The sequence below is a fragment of the Mytilus californianus genome, unplaced genomic scaffold (assembly GCF_021869535.1).
Source record: "Mytilus californianus isolate M0D057914Y unplaced genomic scaffold, xbMytCali1.0.p SCAF_2, whole genome shotgun sequence".
NCBI lineage: Eukaryota > Metazoa > Mollusca > Bivalvia > Mytilida > Mytilidae > Mytilus > Mytilus californianus.
Window position 1 is genome coordinate 137,182,729 of NW_026262668.1, and position 27,900 is coordinate 137,210,628.

Sequence of the window (27,900 nt, forward strand, 5' to 3'; positions counted from 1 at the left end):
ATTAACATTGCCTATAAAAATTAATCGTTTAGACCATTACAACAAACGAAGAATTATAATGATTGGAAAATATATGAATAGCACAAATCTCTGTACAACGTAAATCCCGTTTCCAAAAGAATGTTTCAATATGGCCGTCCAACTTGAGGTTTAAAAGTTTAATCGCGAAATTATGGCGAAAGCTGCCAATATGGGGAAAGAACACATAGAATGCATGGCATCATCGATAGTTCGAGAATATTTAAGTAGAAAGGTGGTGTAAAATACCTGCTTAGATACATGATAATTAACATGTGGCCGGTGTTACCGTCAAAGTGGCCTTACAACCTATAATTTTAATTTTTGTGTATTTAAGATTACAAAATTATTTCAATTGCACTATGATGAAAATATATTTTTAATAGATGGATTTCTCTCGTTTTTTCTATTGATTATTTTGTTAACTGGGGAAAAACAGCTTACAAATAATTTTGATATAGTCTTTTAGATGATAAAGACTTAATTAAAGGGAGACAACTCAATTAATTTTCCTGTCCCATTCCATCAACTAGGCTGTGTTTGGATATACACCTAAGGCGGCTTATGGTTACCCATGGTTTGATAATTTGATATATGAAATATTAAACCATAGGTGCCCAAAGGTACCTAAGGGTAACCATACACTGTAGGCCGCCTCAGGCATATAACCAAACACAGCTCTAATTTACCTGTCCCGTTCCATAACAAATGTCCCCTTTTCCCTCCTAAATGAATACCTTACATGGTCAATTTTATTTTTATATTCACATTTGAAGTTAAACTTAATTTAGATAAAGCAAGCTCTTGTGTTGTATTCGAATGATCTGTATCTAGTCTTAAGTCCCTTTACTTTTAGAAATTTGTTGTACCCCAAGACACAGTTCTTGGACCTCTATTGTTCCTAGGGGCCATGGTGGCTGAGTGGTCTAAGTAGTTCATCTACAGTATCAATAGCCTGTCAACAATGAGGTTGTGAGTTCAAACCCTGCACTATTTGTTATAGTTTAACTATATTTGGTGTATAGACATGATAGAATTCATGTCAGTTTGACAGAAATAATCTGACTTTGAACTTATTTTATGGTTCTTTGGTCATTGCTTAATTTTTTGAGATTATTGGTTGATTGATCATGTTGATTGTTGTTTGCTTAATGTCCAGTGTTTTAAGTCATTACATCTGTTTTTCAGATGTAACTACAATGTACTGTATAAGTAATAGGTCAATTATATGAAGGATTGTAAAATGTACGTACATGTCCATCTGTCAGTGGTAAACTGACATTGACCTTACTTTTATGGATCATTAATAATGTATAGTTCTGTAATATCTGTAGTCATGTAGTAAGACCTTAATCTTGAAGACTTTTAAAATAAAAGTTAATTATCATCTGTTACGCAGGAGAGATATTACAGCATGTGCACTGATATTTTTATTCTTTCACATATTGAGAGAAATTTTAGTTTCGAATCGAGCCTGTAGTAGCTTCAGAAGGTATTGTCATAGTAAAAACCTGGCAAAAATAATATGTCCAGTCTTTGTCTGCATCCAGTATCGTAACTTTTCTTACCCTTAGTACCTGTAGCTGAAAGCTATGTAATTATAGAATATTTCCAAAAATCTTGACAGTTCATCTGGAGCTTGCAAATTACCATATTACCATGTGCAATACACGAACAGTATTTAACTGAAGGGGCTTTTAGTTAACAAACAGATTTAATGTACAATGTAAAAAGTACAATGTTTAGCACGATAGTTTTTTTTTTTTTCAGGGACTCAAGAATACTCTACAAGTTATGGATGAGGAAATGCCACGTACAGAAGGAGCTATTAGTAACAGACAGTCTTTAATGAAAGAATTGCACATTGAAAGACTAATGAAAAGAAATAAGGTCAGTTTGAATGTGTTAATATATCAAATAGATAGTTAATTCTTCCTGAACAAGCTAAATAAGAGCGCTGTTCTTTTGTTTTTTGTGTGTTTTTTGCTGTGCATGTACTGATTTTGTGTCATGGATGGATACCCCATATCCTTTGTTTTTCTATTCTATTAAAACAAATATTTTTGCATGAAAAAATAATACAACTGGTTATTTCAAAATCTCATCTACCCGGTGATTTTATGTAGACAGGATAAAAAACACAATTTTTTTTCCTCCATGTGTAAATAAATAGATAAATTTGAATTTTATCATGTTTATCATGTTTATGCTCAGAATAAATCTGCACTTGACAAAAGACACTTTATTGAACCAACACTTTCTCTTCCTGACAAATTGTTTGTTCTGTCTTACATTCAATTTGAAGCAACCTCTTTTGTACCACATAGTTGTGTGTTCCATCTTACATTAAGTGGACCAACACATTCTGTACCTGCCAAACTGTGTGTCCTATCTTAAATTCAGTGGATGTACGTATACCCTATTTTTTCCTCCTAAACTGTTTATGCAATCTTACACCAATGGACCTTCCAACCATTTCTTTATCTCAAGCACTATGTGTCCCATCTTAATTCAATAGACAAACCCTTTCTTTACCTCATAGACTGTGTGTTTCCCATCTTGCATTTAGCTCACCAACCATTTCTCTACCTCATAAACTTTGTGTCCCATCTTAAATTCAATGGACCAACCTTTTCTCTACCTCATTAACTATGTGTGACATGTAAATCATAAACTCAATGGACCAACCTTTTCTCTACCTCATTAACTATGTGTTACATGTACATCTTAAACTCATTGGACCAACCTTTTATGTACCTCATAAACTATGTGTCCCATTTAACATTTAAGAGACCAACCCTTTCTTCACCTATGAACTGTGTCCCAATATACATATATATTCAATGGACCAGCTGTTTCTGTACCTAGCAAAGTGGATACCAATATATATATATAGACAAAAACAGCCAAGGAGATAGTAATAAATTCATTTTTATAAGAGTTCAGTGGAGATTTTGGTAATGGACTATTCTAAATTTATTTTGGCACAGTTGTTCAGGAGTCATATCAAAAGTTGATAACAGTGGATGTTTCTTAAGATCCGCTTTTAGAATTAATGGAAATTTCTTATTTTTAAGTGCCAATCTGCCTAAGAATCAGGCAGTGGTGAAAACATGACAAACAAAAACCCACTCAAGTTGACATTGATTTATGTTCAAAATGTATTTCAAGATATAATTTGGTTGAAATGCACTAAAAATTAACAATTAAGGGGAGCTAACTCCGTAATTTGCTATCATTCTAACCAAAAGTTATCTAGAGAATTCTCAAATTACTAGACACGCAGAAACGAGAGACCTACCATTTCTTATTCAGGATGAGGGTAACTTCAAAATAGGATGGTTAGGTCGGTGGGTTTTTTTTTCGGCCATGTTTTGATTTTTTTCAAAATTGCCTGATTCTTACAAAGACTGGCACTTAAATTTGTATGAATTAAAAGAGATGTTGAATATACATCAATAAGACAGCAACCCAATGTCACAAAAAGTATCTGGAAGTAAATAGACAGTCTTCAACAATAGACACCAGGCAGGTGCTGTATGACCCTTATTCATGATATAATACAAATGTCATAACAGACAATACCAGTATTTATATACATATTTTAGAAACAGCAAAGACATTGAAAAATGAAATATCACACAATACAACATAGAAAAACTAAAGCAAATACAAACCCAATTATGAATAGGAAATATTAAGAGAGCAATATCTTCTTGTAATCAAATATAATCATTAAGCACTGTCTCATTAACACTGGATGGTTATATTGGTATCATATTGATGTATATGTTAGATTCAATGTTTATGTTTTCATATTCCCAGGAGAGAGATGATCCTTTCAGAGCTATGTTAGAGATAATCATTGCCAGCTTTGTTGAGAATGGAGTCAGTCAGCCAAAGTCTGAAAGTAGACCATCTACAGCCCAGAGAACAAAGCCTCCAGACATCCTAGATATCAGTCCTGCAGCCGACAGGCCAACTTCTCCTGCTGAACAGAGGCAAAACAGGGTATCATCTCAACCTGCAAAGAAAAGTATATATTTATTTTTTATTTTATGAAATGCTTTTTTTTTTTTTTGCCAAACCTAGGGGCATTATGTTTTTCGGTCTGTGTGTCTGTTCGTCCGTCCGTCTGTCCCGCTTCAGGTTAAAGTTTTTGGTCAAGGTAGTTTTTGATGAAGTTGAAGTCAATCAACTTGAAACTTAGTACACATGTTCCCTATGATATGATCTTTCTAATTTTAATGCCAAATTAGAGTTTTGACCACAATTTCACGGTCCACTGAACATAGAAAATGATAGTGCGAGTGGGGCACCTGTGTACTAAAAAAATGGACACATTCTTGTTGTTTAATACATATGTAACACTCAGAAACGTGTCCTTCCCCCCAAACGTGTCCGAATCCCCCAAACGTGTCCATATGACGTCGCTGAACTGCAAAACATGTCTAGTTGTAAATGGGCGCTAAAGCATGTCGTTTGTATAAACGCCCAAACGTGTCCAATCTCCCAAACGTGTCCATATGAAGCCTTAATTTTTCCTTTCTCTGAAAACTCAATCGTGTCCATCTTATAAAAAGTAAAATAACAAAATTACAGAACTCCCAAAGATGTCCCCCGTTATTTGGTTATTGCGCTTTCATTGACGTATACTCCTTTCACTATTTCATTGCAAATTGAAATATAATAGTCCTTTAAGTCTTTTTCAAACTAACAGTATAACCCGTGCGGAAGTGGGGCCTCCGTTCGGCTGTGCGGGATGTTAAAGTACGCAGCCATGTCATGTTATAATGTGGATATTAAATCAGATACCTCGTGTAGGGAGAATGCCCTCTCTCTGCACATTAAAATCCTTGTAACAACGCTTTCAGGATGCCGTCGGTGGTATGCTGCAAGGCAACATTTTTGTCCCCATCCATATACCCTTATTATCTAGTGGCAATTAGAATTTCCCCAACTTTTATTTCAAACGGCCTCTATTTAAAGAAGGGGAATGAAGGAGTGTCATACTGAAGTCCCGAAAAAAAAGCGGTCTTTCCCCGCTCCCAAAAATTATTATTTAATTCCGAGTGAGTCCCGAATAGTGCAAATTCCTATTATAACCGTACAAATTTAGGCCGAATCCCAAATTCCCGGAATGATAATGGCACAATCCAAAGTTTCGGAAATTATTCTTATAGAACCTACCTATAGTATTTGTTGTTAATATGTTGTCGTCATGATAATGCATGAAATATTTTCCACTGAAAGCAATGTCTCTTGTTTGTGTGTCTTTAAGCATTGTTAAGTGATGCTCGAAACCCAAAATTTATATAAAAAAAAACAACCGAATACCAGTTTATAATTTCAAGAGCTTTTAAAGAAACAGAACTGTTGAAAAAAAATGGAAAACACTTCTGCAGGAAGCCGGCAATATCCTCATACTAAAAGTACATGATTAATATAGTAAGGCATTACCGCAGTTTATTAGTACAAAATAATTTACTTCTTTCAACTTTGTTCCTTTTTAATTACCGGTAATTTTGCCCCAAATACTTCAGGATTTATGTCTTTTGAATGCGGATTTTATCTTATTTAGGATCCAACCGAAACCCGACATCTTCAGTCGTGTCCCCTATCTGTTCTGTTCTGTTCTGGTATATTCCTCCGTTTTATCGGAGCACTCCACTTATCGAATCAGTATTAGAATTTTAAATACTTAACCGAAAAAGCGGATATTTTTATATTTACGATATGAAAAATATAATTTTAAAATAAAATTAGTTTGTTAAAGTGAATAAAATAAAAGTTTATAATGTCTTTGATGATATAAAAATCATATATTAAAAGATTAATACAAAAAAAAAAAAAATATTATTCACACATCACCAATTACGGCACTTTGATTCACCAATATGAATAAATAAAAAACAATTACAACCTAATGATTTCTATTCAATAGGTGCCCTGCCAAGGCAAATGTTAAAATTATATAGTATTATCTTTTATGCTGATATTTATAGACTGAACCAGTTAGCTTGGCATCCCATGCAGACTGTTCAGACTATATTTAATATTACTGTTCTATTTTCATGTCACTTGATATCACATAAAAGTTGTGTACGCTTCATGTGTAAATGGTAGCATAAATCTTGTGTCTTCCTTTCTATATCTAGCAACTTGTCTATTGGTTGATTACTCATTATGTCTAGTGCTGAGCAGTCTAGTATAATTTTGAGTAATAGTTCATTATTAATAACATTTGTTGTACCACCCCTTTCTATTTCTTGTAGCATTTTGAATAATTTATCCATATATCGCTGCCTAACATCAGATAGACTTAAGCAATGTAGTAGGAAATGTAATGTTCCAAGGTTTCATCAGATTCATTGCATAGCTTGCAATTTGGTTGAATAGCATTTTTACTAAATTTTGCCCTAGTACTTTGGAGCATGTAGGTACCAGTTACTAGCTTACATTTGAATTCTGCCTTTTTTATGTCATACATATATATATTGGTTATTTCTAACACATTTCCAAATGTTATGTGGATTATTGACCGAATTTTTTTGAAGAGATAAATGTTTAAGTGTTGATTTTGTGTTACATTCTATTGTCCAAATTGAAGACCAGTATTCATTTATTGATGTTTTCAATTGTTTTTTCTACATATATTTTGATGGAGGATGTTCCATAATTTCTTCTGCTTTTGGCAATTGATATTTTTGCAAAATTTTATTTATACGACAAATAAAAGAGTTGTCAAAATTTGAACTAATTTCCATGAAATTGCCGTGAACGTAATTGACGTCACTGAGAACATAATAGCGCTAAAAGTTTTGAGACGTTCAGGCGTTTTAAAGTGGACACGTTTTGGCGAATAACAATTATCGGACACGTTTGGGGGTTATGAAATTGGACACGTTTGGGCAATATTGAATATTACAGACACGTTTGGGGAGAATAGACACGTTTGGGGGAATCGGACACGTTTGGGGGGATGGACACGTTTGGGAGTGTTACACATATATTTTGTATTTCCAAACTTTTCAATACTAGATATGTCCACAAAGGCTTGCAGATTAAAAACTTTCCATCTTCGGAATTCTGTTTTCTTCAAAAAGTTCACAGAAACATTGTTTTATATAAGAACCAGTATAACATGTTCTCTAAATTTTATTTTCTGACTTTCTTTAAACTATGTGTTACAGCTACAACAGTTAAATCTGGGGACTTACTTATTGAGGATGATGTAGAAAGTCACACAGTTCTTGGTGATGGTAAAGCTGGACTTATGGACACACCAATTGTCAGTGAGATAGACCCTCCACATAGAACACAAACTAGACCAAGAAGTGCCAAAGTCAAAAATATGGGTGGTCCAATTTCTTCAAATTTAGATGTATGTATTATGTATGTTTTGTCATCCAAGTTAATACAACTAATAAACAAATAAAAAATATTAACATTATATACAGTCAGACCTGGGTAAACCGTACCCTGAATAAACCGGTTTCCAGTCCATTCCGGCTGAAAATTGAAGTTTCCAAATTCCAGTCTAATTATGCAGTTCCAATACTCTTTAAATACATTAATTATTACCTGTCAAAACCTGTTTATTTAATTCATTTAACATGTTAACAGTATTGATTGACATGCAATCAAAACAAAATTTTTTTACACAAGAGGTTTGTTTAGGTTAATCAATTAGCAAGGTGTCAAACCTTGAACTTAAGTATTGAGCGTTTTTTTATTGAAACCCTATTACAGTTTCAATAAAAGAAACTAAAAGAAACAATTTGAATGTATTGTTGACTAATATATCTTGGCTGAAACTTTTGTTACAACATTGATAAAAGTTTTAAATAGCGGAGTTAGAAATTGACATAGTGATTTCGAAATGCTGTAACCTGTTGTGAACCCCGAAACTGATGACCCTGATGATGGAGAAGAACCGGATGACGACATTTCATTGCTGAGTTTATGGGTATGGTCAGAGACATATATACACATGTGTATAGACATATATACACATGTGTATAGACATATATACACATGTGTATATAGACATATATACACATGTGTATATATGTCTCTGGTATGGTACATTGTATGACAATGTTTCGATCATGATGAAATTTCGTTTGATAAAATTCTTGCTTTTTTTATCGGCTATTCCAACGTAGGAAATAAACGATGGAAGTAAAAGAAACTTGTTGAACAATTCAAACAACGTAAGAATTCTGATGCAAATGAAAGTGAGACTGAGAGCCTGATGCTACCAAGGCCGATTTGACATACAAGGATATGTAAAAAAAACTGTTATTATATTATTTTTTTTAATTCGGGGGACAACCGATTTCTGAAATTTCTAAAGCCAATAAATACAATTACTGAAAACATGATCTTGCGTAGTAAAATGGTGAAAAGGCACGGAACAATTGTAATGTTCATGTCAAAATATTTTCACACAAATCAAGACATAACTTTTAATAAATAGATTATTACGGTATTTGTGTTTATTAATTTACATTTTACAATGAGACAGAACTTTTACTTGCAAAATATCTGATGTCAAATGTCAATAATTTCCTATCAATACGGAAACCCTGAATAACCCGACCCACTGTCCAAACCGGCCCTTTTCATAGTCCCATAGGAGGCCAGTTTATACAGGTTTTACTGTATTATATTTTACAGCTGTAGATGTCCATTGAATACTTACATGCACTAGATGCAAAATAAACGCTTGCCATATTGTATTGACACGTGTCTGTTGTTGAATACCTGCAGTCTGTTGACCTCTAGATTTCTTTGTTTTCATGTTTTTGGGTTGGTATTTTTATTAACCATTATTCAACTTCTCCTTTTATTCCCAGGGGTGAGTCTGTGAAATAGAGATATATGTTTATTTTAATTCAGTATGAAACAAAGGAAAATAAATTGGTAATTTTTTTTAAGTCAAATACCGTTGAATATAAAACTTCTAAAAAAACAGTTTATGATGGATAACTATCAATTTCAATTTTATTATTATCAGTATCTTATAACATATTTCTGAAAAATGAAATATTTGCTGCCATTTTTACTATTTCAATATTGCAAAATCCTGTCATAGAAAAACTAATACTTAATTTCCATAGCATTAATTATTTGATTAAAATGATGTGGTGATATATAATTAATACAGGGTACCTTGTTTTTACACATATCTAATATAAGTTTCATTATTTACTATTTCCTTCTCAATTTTCTAGTTTTATTGAAAAGAAGCTTTGATTGATTGATTGATTGGTGTTTAACACAGCATTCAACACTATTGTGATATTTCATGGTTGACCGCTCGGCCACTGAGGCCCCTAGTTCTGATTGAAATATGGCTGTTAACATCTCATTTCAAAATAAGTTTACTATATAATTAGTAACTGTTATTTGATATATTTTTCAGACTCTAGGAAAAGGCAGAAACTTTCACAAGCCACGACCATTGTCATCATCTGGAAGAGGTGGGAAAAAACTCGATCTTTCAGATTTGAATTCAGGACCAGATATTATGAAAAGTAATAAACTGTCTTCAGATTTAAATAATGAAAGTCTAACAGTAAAAAAAATGGTTCCTGAATCGAAAAGAGAAAATCCAAGAATGATTCATGTGAGCCCTGAACCAATTATTGAAAATATTGACAATTTAATTAAGAAAGAAAGAAAATCTTCCATCCAGGATATTTTAGAAGTTGATGCTTCAGAATCCCGTCCCAAGTCCTCAGTTGGTCGACCAAAATCTAACAGAAGGCAGCAAGAAAAAGAACCAGTTCACTATAGTATAGAGGACTCCAGTATTCTACAGAGGCCTCCAACTAGAGGGGTCCTTGAAAGGTGATTAATACAATGAAATTTAAATTTCTTATAAAAATATTGCTGGTTATTAGTCCCCTACTGACGAAGTCGAAGGGGACTTAAGGTCTGTCTGTCTGTCTGTCTGTCTGTCCATCCGTCAGTCCGGCAAATCAGTTTTCCACACTTTTTTTCTTCGTGCTTGAAGATATTGATTTGATATTTGGTGTATTGTTTAATCATGACAAGTTACAGATCAAGTTCGAATTTTGTTCTATTCTGATGATTTTGTGCAGAGTTATGGTCCTTGGACTTAGAAAATTCAATTAAATTATCATTTTCCACTTTTTTTTTGTCATGCTTGAAGATATTGACTTGATATTTGTTATAATATAGTTTACATGGAGACAAGTTATAGATCAAGTTAGCATTTTGTTCCAGTACAATGAATTTTTAACCGGTAGGGGACTATGTATTGCCATGCAATACTCTCAGAATGCTTGTTTCTTTTAGATCTATTTCAGAGTTTATCTCAACAGGTGAGACATTATTGATACCTTAACTTTAACATTTATCCCCTTTTTGAATGCAGGTTCTTTATTTGATGATTATGTTTTAGTGTGTAGGATAATTTCTGTTTCTCAGTATCATTGCATGATAAGATAGCACTATCAATTTTAGTGCAATGTATATTATACATGTTATATGTTTTATGTTAATGCTTAGTCTGAATATAATTAAGGGAATGAATGTTTTTTTGAATATTTAACTTCTTGCTTCTTGCCATTTATGCATTGTAAATGAATTATAAATTTAACAATAATGTGGTAATTCATTGTACTGTTTATACAGAGGTATATTTCAGGACATCGTCATCTTCATCATTAAAGAGTGCCAAAAGTTCAACTTCTAAAGTTGGTGATGTAGAATTTGGAGACGTTGATGATTTAGATAACGAACTTGCTGATTTACAACTTGGTCCAGCTATGCCATCTTCACGCCCCATACAAAATTTAACAGACGCTCGTCCAATCATATTACAAACTGCTATTAACTTGAAAACTGTAGTTTTTGGCTCTGCCAATCAGAACTTTAATGATGAATGGCGATATCAAAGTTTTACATTTTGTGATATTCCTAAGTTACAGTATGGTCTTGTCCAGAAAAAGGTAAGATAAATAATGGAGCATATAGGGTTGAGTATCAAGTATAAACAGTTTATTTAAAGTCTGTCCTCAAAATAAAAGTTAATGTAGCTCTGTAGAGCTTTTAAACACCATATCATATGTATACTAATTATTTTACATGTTATTCCTAGTGTACAAATGGCCTTGTTCATATCATTGTATGTATTGCACACTCAATAGATAGGGATCAATAGTCATTGTTTTGGGCAGTCCTGTAATATGCATTGTCTGTCTTTGATACATCTCTTTTAAATATGGATGTCCTCCTCACATATGATCTTTTTAATCTGGATGTCCTCCTTGCATATGGTCTTTAAATTTATGGCTATTTAATTGAGTGAGTAACTATGGCAGGCGACACTTATTTTCCAGGGAAGACTTCTACCTGACTTGATTTAAATTTCTATTACTCCATGTTAGGTTGACTTTGTAATGACATTAGATTAAATATCTGTCTATGTATTATTTGAACCATGTAATATCATCTTGTAGTTTCTGTACATCATTGTAGGGTGGATCATGTGGTGTTATGGCTGCTATTCAAGCTACGGTATTACAAACTTTATTGTTCAAAGATGGTAGAATTCCACTCAATAGGTTGTAAGTATTATTTGTTTCAGATAAAAATAGTAAAATTGAAAAAATACAAACTTATCTTCTTTTCAATACACACAGTTGAGTCAAACATGTTTATTTAAGGATGTTATTTTTGCAACACAATGTTTTATTAATTCCCTAGACAAGAAAGAAATTAGGTTCCTAGGAACTGTATGATATACAAAAGAAACACAATGGACATACAGGGCAGGGTTAAAGTTGGTTTCTGTTCACTGTAGAGAGTGTGACAGACAAAAACTACTTTGTGTAACGGAGCAGAAAACTTCAGCCTTTATATTAATTCTATATATTATACTTGAATTGAAAACGGTTTTAAAACAGTTTTGTTATTATTTCTTACAATTATCAGGTGTACTAAAGCATTTCCCCTACCCCGAAAAATTACTACAAATTTTTTTTTCTCGATCAAATCGGATTTAAAAAGAATTCAAACTGACATTTAGAATTTTGATACCATTTTATATTTGTAAGTTGTTAAATCCAATCATTTTACATAAATACTTCATGCATCTATAAATGAAATCTGTGGTAAATGAAAATTTTTCCAGGCAAATTTTTATTTGAAGCATTTGAAGGATTTAGATTTTTCTTCACACTAAATGAACACTGACTGTTTAAAGATGAATGCTAATTTCTCTGGCCACTGTCAGCCAATTAAAAAGTTTAACAAAAGGCCTATTTGTCACCAGAGTGTTAACTGAATGCAACTTACAAGTAGTTCAAAATTTGTGACCAGTTTTGGAGATAATAGTTTTCCATATGAATAAAGCTTTAACCACAATAGCCAAATGTTTAATTTTCAGATAATTAAATTTTGAAAAACTTACTGGCTGAACACTTTGCTTCACCTTTTTAGCTCACCTGGCCCAAAGGGCCAAGTCAGCTTTTCTCATCACTTGGCTTCCGTCGTCCGTAAACTTTTACAAAAATCTTCTCCTCTGAAACTACTGGGCCAAATTTGACCAAACTTGGCCACAATCATCATTGGGGTATCTAGTTTAAAAAATGTGTCCAATGACCCGGCCAACCAACCAAGATGGCTGCCATGGCTAAAAATAGAACATAGGGGTAAAATGTAGATTTTGGCTTATATCTCTGAAACCAAAGCATTTAGAGCAAATCTGATATGCAGTAAAATTGTTTATCAGGTCATGATCTAATTGCTCTGAAATTTTCAGATGAATCTGACAACCCTTTTTTGGGTTGCTGCCCCTGAATTGGTGATTTTAAGGAAATTTTGCCGTTTTTGGTTATTATCTTGAATGTTATTATAGAAAAGGGATAAACTGTAAACAGCAATAATGTTCAGCAAAGTAAGATCTACAAATAAGTCTCAGTTGACCTCTGAAGGAGTTATTGCCCTTTATAGTAAATTTTTAACCATTTTTCGTAAATTTTTATAATGTTTTACAAAAATCTTCTCCTCTGAAACTACTAAGGCAAATTTAACCAAACTTGTCCACAATCATCATTAGGGTATCTAGTTTTAAAAATGTGTCCGATGACCCCAACAGCGAACCAAGATGGCTGACATGGCTAAAAAATAGTACATAGTGTAAAATGCAGTTTTTGGCTCATATCTCTGAAATCAAAGCATTTAGAGCAAATCTGACAAGATAAAATTGTTCATAAGGTCAAGATCTATCTGCCCTGAAATTTTCAGACCAATCAGGAAACACATTGTTGGGTTGCTGCCCCTGAATTGGTAATTTTAAGAAAATTTTGCAGCTTTTGGTTATTATCTGGAATATTATTATAGATAGAGATAAACTGTAAACAGCAATAATGTACAGCAAAGTAAGATCTACAAATAAGTCAACATGACCAAAATTGTCAATTGACCCCTTAAGGAGTTATTGCCCTTTATAGTCAATTTTTTACAATTTTCATAAATTTTGTAAATTTTTGTAAATTTTTACAAAATATTTTCCACTGTAACTACTGGGCCAAGTTCATTATAGATAGAGATAATTGTAAGCAGCAAGTAAAGTAAGATCTACAAACACATCACCATCACCAAAACACAATTTTGTCATGAATCCATCTGTGTCCTTTGTTTAATATGCACATAGACCAAGGTGAGCGACACAGGCTCTTTAGAGCCTCTAGTTTTCAAATGATTTTGATTTAGTTTTTTCTTATTTCCAAAATTGCACAGCAGTATTAGTAGATTTGTTGCTATTTCTATTTGTCAGTGGAGAACCTACCAGTATGGAGAGGTCCACTGCTCTTACCATAGCTTTATCGTATTAATAGATTTGTTGCTATTTATATTTGTCAGTGGAGAACCTACCAGTATGGAGAGGTCCTCTGCTCTTGCCATAGCTTTATCATATTAATAGATTTGTTGCTATTTATATTTGTTAGTGGAGAACCTACCAGTATGGAGAGGTCCACTGCTCTTGCCATAGCTTTATCATATTAATAGATTTGTTGCTATTTATATTTGTCAGTGGAGAACCTACCAGTATGGAGAGGTCCTCTGCTCTTGCCATAGCTTTATCATATTAATAGATTTGTTGCTATTTCTATTTGTTAGTGGAGAACCTACCAGTATGGAGAGGTCCACTGCTCTTGCCATAGCTTTATCCAAGATTTTCTGGAGATGTGGTGAATTTAAAACTGCTGTTGTTGTAATGTAAGTCATTGTATTAACAAATATTTTAGTAGTTGTCGTACTATGGGTACATTTTTAACCGTAGTTTTCTTGGACGGCTTTCCTTGATATAGGTGAAAGATTAAGTTAACTGTTCAACGTAATACAAATTTTCTATAGGCTTGTATGCAGAATTTATGAAAATCATGAAATGAAGTATCCACAAAAATATAATTTTTCCTGAATCCACAGTATGTGTATTACATAATGGTATTTATGTAGACAGACAGAGATAACTGGAGTTATCATTCTTTGTTTTTGAAGTATTTATATGGTTTGGGTATCTAGTGTCCCTTTTTGCGACTAAAATGGTCTCAACCTCAAACTAGAATTCTAATGTAATTATTTTGTATCAATGGTTCTGATTGGATGACAGTAAGCGTAAAATTCTCTATCTCCTTGTCTGTAACTAAGGAAGCCGACATTTTGAATTGCGAAATGTATTGACATGTAATTTCTACAATAATAAGCAAAAAACTCACATGTTGAACCTAGAAATCTTCTTTTTATCAAATTTTATTACATTCTGAAGTGGTCAAGAAGCCAATAAACGCCTGGTGTTTACGTTTGACGCTGGAAGCATACCTACGACGTCACCTAGTTTAGGAGCCAAAGAAGATAACATCTTTTCGCGGAATTTTCTTTAATGAAAATTTTACACTGAAATAATGATTGAAATTGAATTATGTACTTGTTTTGCATTAGAATAGAGATAACTGTATTGTATTTGAAGCTTTGCGGACGTCCATCGGTAGTTTTACTGTTGCAAATACACGTTTACCTGTCTCCACTACGTGTCGCCAGGTAAACTAAATTTGCGACAGTAAAATTACCGATGGACGTCCTCAAAGCTTCAAATACAATACAGTTATCTCTTAAGTATTATTCAGATCCATTAGTTTTTGCAGAAAATGGCCAACTATCTAACCCTAAACAGCTTTCTCTCAGATTTGCATTCCAGGGTTCCTGGGTAGCTTGACTTTGTCTTTGTGCATCTTTACTTAGCTTCTTCCCTTTGTTGTGCAGCTAATCAATGATAACTTAGTCCTTTTAAAAGGGTTTGATTAGTTGGAATCCAGTCTTGCAAATTCTCTAAAAATCTGAAGGCTACGGCACGCAAAATATCCAACATGGTTTACAAATTGTGATTCAGTTGTCCGACAGGTTTGTTGATACTTTTTTATCGACTGTGGACTTTTATTTTATGTCATTGTTCGTTCAGTGTTTTTAATAATAAATGATTATATTATACTGCTTTACATGGGAACTTCAGAGTATTGTTTGTTATGATCACTAGTATGCATACATATTTGTAAAGTGTGTATCTCATAGTTGGCTTACTTTGAAAAGGAATAATTACCCTGATGTTTCATGTAGATCATATGCTGGAATGGCTTTTAATAAACTGCAGATCCCCAACTTTCAAAATCACCTACCTTTTCTAAGTGAAGTAGTCATATTGATGCATAAAAATGTTTAACAGAAGCAAATGGTCAATGTGAGACAAATCTGCATAAATAAAAAGCAAAAGATGAACTAATAATATTTATTTCATATACTAATATTATGTGTGTTTTAAATTAGCAATGAAGTAAGCTCAATAGTCCGTGCTGTTATAATAACTAATTTTGATTATTGTATATTACTGTTTCAGGCCATCAGGGAAATCTCAGTTCCAAGGCAGTAGTAATAAATATAAATATGATGATTTTACTGAAACTGTAAGTATGTGTAATGCAATTTATTTTTTGACGATTTGTTTAACTGGGATACTGCATGAAAAATGGAATATTTTCAGCATTAAATTAGTGTAAAATTTATTTAAGTTTAGATGATTGTTAGTTTACCCATGTTAAATCCTCCTCTCTTTTAATCTCCATCTGTGGAATAAAAAAATGCATAGAAAAACACTCATAAAAACAATTTAGAAAAAGCACTTAACTTAATAATGTAGTATTACAGACGACAATAAGAAAAAGCTGTAAGTAAGTCATTAAGAAATAAGAACACAGGTTTTTATGAAACTGCTATTTTTATTAGAATTATCAATTTTAATACAGTCAAAGTCAAAATATTATTCATGTTATTAGGGATAGTTTTCTCATTAGCAATCATAACACATCTCCTTATTTTTATACAAATTTTTTTCCGCATCTCCTTATTTTTATATAAAAATTTTTTCTAACAAAATGTAAAAGATCACATGGATAGCTTATAATACTCCAAAGATGTCCAAAAGTACTTATAGCTAGTTAAATCATCTTTAGTGTGAGTAATTGTTCAGAGAATTTTAAGAGAATACAAAAGCAAATGTGTCATTTTGTATGTTTTTTGTAGTAAGATACTTCCAAATTCCATGAGTTTTCTTCTTTTGTAGTTAATGATCAACCATTTTAAAACCTATGAAGACCTTCAGAGTTTTGTGTCACAAAATATCAGACAGGTTAGTATGATATATCTTATATCTTTATTTTCTCAATATTTACACAGAAATGTTCATAGTAATTCAGCTTAGATACTATATTGTCCAAATATTTACACAGAAATGTTCATTGTAATTCAGGCTTAGATACTATATTGTCCAAATATTTACACAGAAATGTTCATAGTAATTCAGCTTAGATACTAAATTGTCCAAATATTTACACAGAAATGTTCATAGTAATTCAGGCTTAGATACTATATTGTCCAAATTGTCCAAATATTTACACAGAAATGTTCATTGTAATTCAGGCTTAGATACTATATTGTCCAAATATTTACACAGAAATGTTCATAGTAATTCAGCTTAGATACTATATTGTCCAAATATTTACACAGAAATGTTCATTGTAATTCAGGCTTAGATACTATATTGTCCAAATATTTACACAGAAATGTTCATAGTAATTCAGCTTAGATACTAAATTGTCCAAATATTTACACAGAAATGTTCATAGTAATTCAGGCTTAGATACTATATTGTCCAAATTGTCCAAATATTTACACAGAAATGTTCATTGTAATTCAGGCTTAGATACTATATTGTCCAAATATTTACACAGAAATGTTCATAGTAATTCAGCTTAGATACTAAATTGTCCAAATATTTACACAGAAATGTTCATAGTAATTCAGGCTTAGATACTATATTGTCCAAATATTTACACAGGAATGTTCATTGTAATGCAGGCTTAGATACTAAATTGTCCAAATATTTAAGCAGAAATGTTCATAGTAATTCAGCTTAGATACGAAATTGTCCAAATATTTACACAGAAATGTTCATAGTAATTCAGGCTTAGATACTATATTGTCCAAATATTTACACAGATATGTTCATTGTAATTCAGGCTTAGATACTAAATTGTCCAAATATTTACACAGAAATGTTCATAGTAATTCAGGCTTAGATACTATATTGTCCAAATTGTCCAAATATTTACACAGAAATGTTCATTGTAATTCAGGCTAAGATACTATATTGTCCAAATATTTACACAGAAATGTTCATAGTAATTCAGTTTAGATACTAAATTGTCCAAATATTTACACAGAAATGTTCATAGTAATTCAGGCTTAGATACTATATTGTCCAAATATTTACACAGAAATGTTCATTGTAATGCAGGCTTAGATACTAAATTGTTCAAATATTTAAGCAAAAATGTTCATAGTAATACAGCTTAGATACGAAATTGTCCAAATATTTACACAGAAATGTTCATAGTAATTCAGGCTTAGATACTATATTGTCCAAATATTTACACAGATATGTTCATTGTAATTCAGGCTTAGATACTATATTCATGATATTGTCCAAATATTTACACAGAAATGTTCCAAGTAATTCAGGCTTAGATACTATATTGTTCAAACATTTACACAGAAATGTTCATAATGATTCAGAATTTGGATACTATATTGTCCAAATATTTACACAGAAATATTCATAGTAATTCAGGCTTAGATATTATATTGTCTAAATATTTTCTATCTGGTAATTTTTGTGTATTTCAGTTTGAATGTGATGGAACTGGAGGTGCTATATTGTGTCTTTATTCTGCTGTCTTGTCTCGTTATATTGATCTGTAAGTTTGTATTCAGCTGTCCTGTCTCGTTCTATAGATCTGCAAGTCTTAATACATATGCCATAACATGATTTACAAATCCTTTCCTATTTGCAAAAGTAAATAAAGCAAATGTTAGCTTTACAAATTTGATGACTAAAACTTTAAACATCATTTAATTCTGTGCAAAATGTCTTTATGCAATGTAACCTTATTATAAGTCAATCACAACTTAACTTTCATTTAAAAAAATCATAAACAACACTAACAAGAAAACATTTCAATGGGGGAAAAATCTTAATACTAGTATTACTGTGACCTAAAATATCTTGTTTGTGTGTTAATTATGTGTGTTGTTTATTTATATTTTGTTTGATTATTGACAGAGTCAAGAGTGATATGGATGAGCCAACAGGGAAGTTAATGGGAGCTCATGGTTACTGTACTCAGGTATTGATTAATTCACTGTCAAGTTAATGGGAGCTCATGGTTACTTTACTCAGGTATTGGTGAATTCACTGTCAAGTTAATGAGATCTCATGGTTACTGTACTCAGGTATTGATTAACTCACTGTAAAGTTAATGGGAGCTCATGGTTACTGTACTCAGGTATTGGTGAATTCACTGTCAAGTTAATGAGATCTCATGGTTACTGTACTCAGGTATTGGTGAATTCACTGTCAAGTTAATGAGATCTCATGGTTACTTTTCTCAGGTATTGATTAACTCACTGTAAAGTTAATGGGAGCTCATGGTTACTGTACTCAGGTATTGATTAATTCACTGTCAAGTTAATGGGAGCTCATGGTTACTATACTCATGTATTGATTAACTCACTGTCAAGTTAATGGGAGCTCATGGTTACTGTACTCAGGTATTGATTAACTCACTGTAAAGTTAATGGGAGCTCATGGTTACTGTACTCAGGTATTGATTAATTTGTTGTTAAGTTAATGAGATCTCATGGTTACTGTTCTCAGGTATTGGTGAATTCACTGTAAAGTTAATGGGAGCTCATGGTTACTTTACTCAGGTATTGATTTATTCACTGTAAAGATAATGGGAGGTCATGATTACTGTACTCAGGTATTGATTAATTCATAAATTCGTAAAGGGGGAAATCTTTAAGGGCTTATTTTCACTTATATTGCAATTGAGATAAATACCTTAATTTACCTTGTGTAAATTTGGTCTTTGAGGAAGATCAGAATCATGTACAAAATGCAAAAATAAAGCTTCCCAAAAAATGTTGGTCCGAATAAAGTAATGTAAACATTTGAAGTCATTTAACAGCACGTTCTTAACCAATCTAAGCAACATTGATTCAGTATTTTCACTGGCAAAGGAGTACCGTTATATCCTCCAGCAGGTTGTCATTGCTATATGATTGGTTCAGTATCAATGTTCACTGGTTTTACAATCAGAATGTGATGCTCTGTTTACTTTATATTACGACTATTACTTTGCAAATTTTACACTTTACAATAATTTATCTAGACTGATTTTTGTAAGACTAAATGTACATATAATATTGTATAATGCTGTTTCATTTCAGGATTTGGTAAATTTACTGCTGACTGGGAAGGCAGTGTCTAATGTGTTCAATGATGTGATGGAATTGGAATCAGGTGATGGATCACCCCCAATGGTTCTCAAAGGCATCAGTGGGAGGAGTGATGTAGGACTGCTTTCTTTATTTGAACATTATAGATCATGTCAGGTAAAGGTTAATGGACGTTCTAGTATGACACACTTATTTCACTTTGTAAATAAAGCCATGTTCTAATATGACACACTTGTTTCACTTTGTGAATAAATTAATGTTCTAGTATGACACACTTGTTTCACTTTGTGAATAAAGTTTTGTTCTTATATGACACACTTGTTTCACTTTGTGATTAAAACCATGTTCTTATATGACACACTTGTTTCACTTTGTGAATAAAGCCATGTTCTTATATGACACACTTGTTTCACTTTGTGAATAAAGCCATGTTCTTATATGACACACTTGTTTCATTTTGTGATTAAAGCCATAGATATAGGAAGATGTGGTATGAGTGCCAATGAGACAACTCTCCATCCAAGTTACAATTTATAAAAGTAAAGCATTATAGGTCAAGGTACGGCCTTCAACACGGAGCATTGACACACTTATTTTACATGGTAAATAAAGCCATGTTCTTATATGACACATTTATTTCACTTTGTAAATAAAGCCATGTTCTTATATGACACACTTATTTCACTTTGTAAATAAAGCCATGTTCAAATTCCAATTAAACATGGAGTGTAAGAAAAATTGTTACTCTTTAAGTTAAAACTTTAGTTATAGCTCTTCGGTTTTTTTTTAGAATTTCAGTCCAGATGACGTATTCTAGTGCCCTTAATGGGTACATAATATATTGCAGGTTTAGATTTTCTATAATACACTATAGTTGCCAAATGATAATGTATTCCAGGTTGGAACGTTCTATAAGACACCAAAGTTTCCTATCTGGGTAGTATGCAGTGAGAGTCATTTCAGTGTGTTGTTCTCTATAAATAAAGACTTAGTTAATGACTGGAAAGCTGAGAAACGATTTGATTTGTATTACTATGATGGATTAGCCAGACAACAAGAAGTCATTAAACTGTCTATATGTAAGTACTCCTGCCGGCAATAGTTTTGTCTTCAAAGATTTACAAATACCCACATTGTATTGCAAGCTCTGAATCACGTTAATCTTAACAAACTGAATAAATTCAAAAAGAGACTATCAAATAACCTACACTTACACCAAAATAGACAAAAACATGAGACAGCTAATAACCACATATGAGAATCCAGACTTGGGGACAGTTTCACAAACATCTGGCATAGTTAAACTTGTTAAATGGTAAGCCAACTCTCTTAATATTGTTTAGATCAGGGGTGAGAGATAAAACAACTTATTGATAGTGAAAGCAAGTTCTGAGTACTTAACCTGTTTATTAGAGATCATGCCTTCATTTCATATATATATAGGGAAGAACAAAAAACTTGCGAAAGCAAATTTATAGATCTAACATTGTTAGGCTGATGTTTAGACGAGTTGTATATATATATATATATATATATCTTCATGCGATAAGTAAGCTGTCCATCCCTATGTCTGTATACTGAATTCAGGCTTGAATAGTCCACAGTTTTTTTGTCGAAAATTGAACTGGCCAGACAGGGGTGCGGATTATAGAATACGATAAGCAAGAAATAAGAGAAATTTCGATTTCGAAAGGTTTGTTTACGTTCCGCCATGTTTGTTATTGAAATTGTAGAGGGCGCTCTTATCATTTTCAAAACTAATAATCTACCATATCCATATTAATATGCAATTTTTATTCGATAACTAATATAAACTGATAAATTTCATTGATTAAATGCTTCATTACAATTTTTGGGTAAAGATTGCATGAAATGTAATCAAAACCCTATGGTACTGACTAGATATCTAAAATCTTCCAAGGTTTATCACTACTTTTGAGATACACAAAATATAGTGCATTGATCATAACATTCTAAACATCCCATCCATGAACATTTCCAGAAATTTATCAATGAAATACATGTATATGCTCAATTATTCAAGTTTCAAAATGATATTATACTTGTCAAGAAAATTACATAACTTGTGCAAGGTGCAGTAATCTAATATCTGTTCTAAAAATATCAATGATGTCATTGTTAAAAGTAATCTTTAAAATTTAAGTTATCTTCCTTTGTCCATATATAAAATGAAGTTGAATCAACTGCAACCAATGTTATTACAATGCAATGTTTAATTTTACTTCCCACTGATAAATTTAATCAATCTTTACCCTTCAGTGCTTACAAGCACTTTGATTTCCTTTCTTTTCACAGCTTTGCATAAAATAAACTGGAATCCACTTGAATTTAACGGAACGGAAAAAGTGTATAAGTCAGCCGGTAACCAGCTTATACATAACGATGTATAAACTACAAAACGTAATCGGTTATTCGTTTCGTTTTGGTGTTTCATACTGACACTTGTGTTTTCTTTTAGCTTAAGATCCTTCATACATTAATGTGATTGATGTGTTTAACAATATTTTACTTAAGGATGGAACTGTTTTGCTTTCAAAGTCGTATTCTAGTGATATCTATAAAGTACAGATTTTCCATACACTCTCACCTTATTTATTTTCATTTACACATGCTATTCGAATTTCCAGTTTAACAAACATAAGTTTCTCATGATTCTGACTTATTTTAACACTAGTGAAGTGTTCTAGAATCATTTACAAGCATTTTCAACTTCTATTTGATGATGGAAAATGGGTTTTTTCCATGAAAATACTGCAAACAATCACACACAATTCGAAATTACCAGAGTTTCATAAGACGTTTTCGATCAGTTACAAAAAGTTTTTTTACCTGAATTCTAGCGGCGAGAAGTGGGGTGCAGACATTGTACCAGTGCGAACTATACATGGCTGATTGCAGTATACATCAGCCCAATGAACATTTTTCTCATGAATTACAAATCAGAGGTTCCTGTAAGTTGATATCTGGCTTTATGTGAGCATGCTGGACTGTGTGATGGTTTTTTAGATTCAAAGCTTATCGGCTACCTGAATATTTATATATTCTAACACATTATGGTCATGTATTAAATTTTCATTGTATTTTTCTAGGAAATTACAAATGAGAGCTTCCTGAAATTTGTTATCAGGCTTCATGTGAACATGTTAACCATATAATGCATTTTCATACCCGTTGTTCTTCAATTTCTTTCTTACAGAATACTTAAAGCAGGGGTATCATTGTGAGCCAGTTCTACTTGTTGAATACTTAAAGCAGGGGTATCATTGTGAGCCAGTTCTACTTGTTGAATACTTAAAGCAGGGGTATCATTGTGAGCCAGTTCTACTTGTTGAATACTTAAAGCAGGGGTATCATCGTGAGCCAGTTCTACTTGTTGAATACTTAAAGCAGGGGTATCATTGTGATCCAGTTTTACTTGTTGAATACTTAAAGCAGGGGTATCATTGTGAGCCAGGTCTACTTGTTGAATACTTAAAGCAGGGGTATCATTGTGAGTCAGTTCTACTTGTTGTTTAAATAATTTCCTAAGTAATTTACTAAGAGTAGGAGAAAGGTACAATATTACTTGTATTACAGGTACAACAGATAGATCATACAAACCTCCAACTGGTGAGGAAGAACTGGTACCTCCAATTGATCATTGCATAAGAACAAAGTAAGTACCAGAATTTCAGAAGTGTTCAATTGAAACTGGCATTGAAAGTTGATATAAAGGAAACAACACATCAATCCAAAACTTGGAGACAGCAAACAAACATTGCTTTTATTGGTATGGAAAAGAGAGGGTATGGTATATCAATACATGACATGAAATCACTACACTCACATGAACAATACAAAAGCAAAGGAACAGTACTTTTATGGGTGTTCTTCATCTCAAAATCACAGTGGGGTCTTCATCATAGAGCAAAAATTTTCACCTGATTTTAAGTTGAAGACAGCTCCTATCACCCTCTTAAGCAGATTTCCTAGATGTCTGTCATGTTACGTTTCTGCATTGAGAAACACATCTCCAGGATAAGGTCTAAAAGTTTATAAAGAATATCTGGCGACGAAATCATACAATACAGTCATAGTACAGGTAGTTCTTTTATTTTTCATGTTTTTAATGAAATATGTAAGTTGATAATGTTTTTTTTAATAAAAAAAAAGAAATCCAAGAAAGATTAGACATCCATAATATATATCCTGCTATAACATGTTCAAATTGTTGCAACATATATAAAATCAACTTAATAAATTTCTTGGTAAATGACACAATTTAAGATTAATTCACATTTCCACTATTTTGTTAAAACAAGCTAATACATGTTCGTTCTTTGTAACAGTGTATAGTAAATTTCTTTCAGATGGACAGATGCCCAGATAGACTGGAATGGAACAGAACCTTTGTTATGATAGATGGATCAAATAATGATTGTGTCGGCTCCAAGATCAGTCCAGTGAACATTTTAAATTTATTTTTTAAAATCTTTAATACAATATAGTAGTAGTTCTGATAACATATAAACAATGGACTGTCTACTGATGTTTATATAATACACAAATAACATATAGACAATGGACTGTCTACTGATGTTTATATAATACACAAATTGGTTGTATTTTAATGAACAGTGGTCAGTCTATTCTATAGAAATTCTGTTAAAACCTGATAACTTTATTTCCTGCACAGACATATTTTTGTTGCAAGATAAAACTATAGATGCCTGCTATGAACACAATTGTCATTTGTTTAGAGTAATTTCCATTAAGCATCTTTTGATTGCTTTGCTTTATAACAATTTGTATTTTTGTATGCTGAGCTACAGTATTTGTCATTTAAAGAAGAAGATATGATGAGGCCAATAGTTAAAAACACTTCCTCTAAATGAACCAAAATTTAAAACATTTTTTTCATATATCATGTATATTGGTTATGAAATTGACATTTTAAGCCAGCCTGCAACCTCAAAACTAAATCCTTGAGTCCTTTGAGTATTTAAGAACAGTTCCAAAATTTGAGTTTTATCAAGTTTGTTGTAGTTATAATACAGTTTTATTTATCAACACTGCTGTAAGATTTTACCTTATAAGACATTGTTAACTTCTGACATTAGATTGTAGATTAAACAAGAAGAAAGGGTTATTAACTAATTAGTGAATCTCATATCATTGTATAATACCATCCATAGGATATAATGTTTTATTTATTAAAATTTTTTTCATAAATTGATCATATTCAAAACTGCATATTTCACTCTTTGATTTCTGTGTAAATGACCTAAGATTATCAAAATAAAAGCATATCAATGCAAGCATGATATATCACATATAGATATGACCAAAGATCATCAAATCAAAAATCAATATTTATTAGTTTAACCAATCAATGTCATAGAAATTTCCCCCCTTCAAATCATTGGTTCACAAATATTTGATAATATCTCGATATATGTATATATGAGCTGCGTCTGATAGAAATCGACCTAATGCAAATGAATATCAATACATCTGTCAACCTATATCGGGTTAAAAAATATCTACGGAAAATCTGTAACTGTATGAAAATTGAGTTGTTATAAGAACTCTACAAAACAGACCAAAATTCTTCTTTTATTTTGTTTTTTGAATGTTCTGAAATCAGTCAGAATCTTATACATGTACATGTATATGTGCACTTGCATAAGGTTGATTTCTATCCGTCGTAGCTCATATAATAATGTAATTTTTCATACTACATTCTGTATGTTCATTCAGATACAAATATTGGTCTATAGAAACTGCAAGTTCATTCCATGCTGGTTAAGTTCATCTTTTGTCAGTTTTTTAGCTCACCTGGTCCGTCGTCCGTAAACTTTTACAAAAATCTTCTCCTCTGAAACTACTGGGCCAAATTTGACCAAACTTGGCCACAATCATCATTGGGGTATCTAGTTTAAAAAATGTGTCCGGTGACCCGGCCGACCAACCAAGATGGCCACCATGGCTAAAAATAGAACATAGGGGTAAAATGTAGAATTTGGCTTATATCTCTGAAACCAAAGCATTTAGAGCAAATCTGACATGGGGTTAAATTGTTAATCAGGTCAAGATCTAATTGCTCTGAAATTTTCAGATGAATCTGACAACCCGTTGTTGGGTTGTTGCCCCTGAATTGGTAATTTTAAGGAAATTTTGCCGTTTTTGGTTATTATCTTGAATATTATTAGAGATAGAGATAAACTGTAAACAGCTATAATGTTCAGCAAAGTAAGATCTACAAATAAGTCAACTTGACCAAATGGTCAGTTAACCCCTTAAGGAGTTATTGCCCTTTATAGTAAATTTTTAACCATTTTTCGTAAATTTTTGTAATCTTTTACAAAAATCTTCTCCTCTAAAACTGCTAAGACAAATTTAACCAAACTTGTCCACAATCATCATTAGGGTATCTAGTTTAAAAAATGTGTCCGATGACCCCGCCCGCAAACCAAGATGGCCGACATGGCTAAAAAATAGTACATATGGTAAAATGCAGTTGTTGGCTCATATCTCTGAAACCAAAGCATTTAGAGCAAATCTGATGAGATAAAATTGTTCATTAGGTCAAGATCTATCTGCCCTGAAATTTTCAGACCAATCAGGCAACATGTTGTTGGGTTGCTGCCCCTGAATTGGTATTTTTAAGAAAATTTTGCAGCTTTTGGTTATTATCTTGAATATTATTATAGATAGAGATAAACTGTAAACAGCAATAATGTACAGCAAAGTAAGATCTACAAATAAGTCAACATGACCAAAATTGTCAATTGACCCCTTAAGGAGTTATTGCCCTTTATAATCAATTTTTTACAATTTTCATAAATTTTGTAAATTTTTGTAAATTTTTACAAAATATTTTCCACTGTAACTACTGGGCCAAGTTCATTATAGATAGAGATAATTGTAAGCAGCAATAATGTTCAGTAAAGTAAAATCTTCAAACATCACCATCACCAAAACACAATTTTGTCATGAATCCATCTGTGTCCTTTGTTTAATATGCACATAGACCAAGAGGAGCGACACAGGCTCTTTAGAGCCTCTAGTTCTTATTTAGATCTGTTTGAAATACTGTATTCAGAAATTATTGCAATGTTGTTTATTAATCTAAAAAATGTGGCAGTATCAGGTTTTCAATAATGATAACTCGCATTTATAATTTCAGTGGTAATTTTCCTTCATAAAAAATTAGCAATCACATTAATAAGATTTTACAATTTTGCCAGTGGTCAAGGATTCACAATAATAAATACACACATTGAATTCTGAATTTACAGTACTGTAGGATATATTGACAATTGGAACCTTATATTTTTAGATTACAAAATTAATCCAAACACCATTCACAGAAGATTTGTATGTTAAGATTAACATAGTTTATAGAATCAGATTAATCAATAAAAGACATTCAATGTCAACTATAGAATATTTCAGCAACTTAAAAATAGATCATTCAAGAAATGTAATGTTCATTTACAGAATAACGTATCAGTAAATCTGTCAATAAAGATAAATAATACCAATAACAGAATATTCCATCAGTTAATTGATCATTAAATGAATTTTATGTTGATATACGAAATAAATCAGTAAAATGATCATTAAATAAAAGTTCTTTTAATAGACCAAATACTCCCAACTGGTAGGTACATGTATACACATTTGACTAATTTATACATTATTTTTTATTTATTGTACAAGTATGTTGATCATTTTTCCAGGTTGTGTCAAATGTAATGTTTAGTATGTGCTAACTGCTATTTATTGATATCTGTGATATTAAAATTAAACTTAAACAAATTACTTGTTTGCAGTGTACTTCTTTTAGTATGTTTATTTAGTTTTAAAAGGCAATTGCAATCACTTGATGTTTATTAGCTACTATCTGTTGTCCTTTATAGTTTTCAAATTCTTTTTTCCCCCTGGAATAACTAAGCCACTTTGGACTAAACATGACCTGCATCATTC

At 32.0% G+C, this 27,900-nt stretch overlaps 1 protein-coding gene across 1 annotated transcript; it reads left to right on the forward strand.

The window, feature by feature from the left end:
• Window positions 1-115: 115 nt before the first annotated feature.
• On the forward strand, window positions 116-27,735 carry LOC127731170 (probable ubiquitin carboxyl-terminal hydrolase MINDY-4). Its single transcript, XM_052240113.1, has 16 exons — window positions 116-253; window positions 1,789-1,908; window positions 3,844-4,054; window positions 7,212-7,402; window positions 9,449-9,876; window positions 10,700-11,003; window positions 11,533-11,621; window positions 14,179-14,277; window positions 15,950-16,016; window positions 16,673-16,738; window positions 18,295-18,365; window positions 18,731-18,794; window positions 19,900-20,064; window positions 20,807-20,987; window positions 23,506-23,584; window positions 24,279-27,735. Exons 1-16 carry the CDS (start codon window positions 173-175, stop codon window positions 24,325-24,327), a joined length of 2,265 nt encoding a protein of 754 aa, XP_052096073.1. The 5' UTR covers window positions 116-172; the 3' UTR covers window positions 24,328-27,735.
• Window positions 27,736-27,900: the final 165 nt, after the last annotated feature.

Bases quoted from the DNA above. Each gene is read 5' to 3' on its own strand.
- LOC127731170 (XM_052240113.1), top strand. From the start codon at position 173: ATGGCGAAAGCTGCCAATATGGGGAAAGAACACATAGAATGCATGGCA. The intron at 1,909-3,843 runs GTCAGTTTGAAT...TCATATTCCCAG, and splicing joins GACTAATGAAAAGAAATAAG to GAGAGAGATGATCCTTTCAG. The intron at 20,065-20,806 runs GTAAAGGTTAAT...AATGTATTCCAG, and splicing joins AACATTATAGATCATGTCAG to GTTGGAACGTTCTATAAGAC.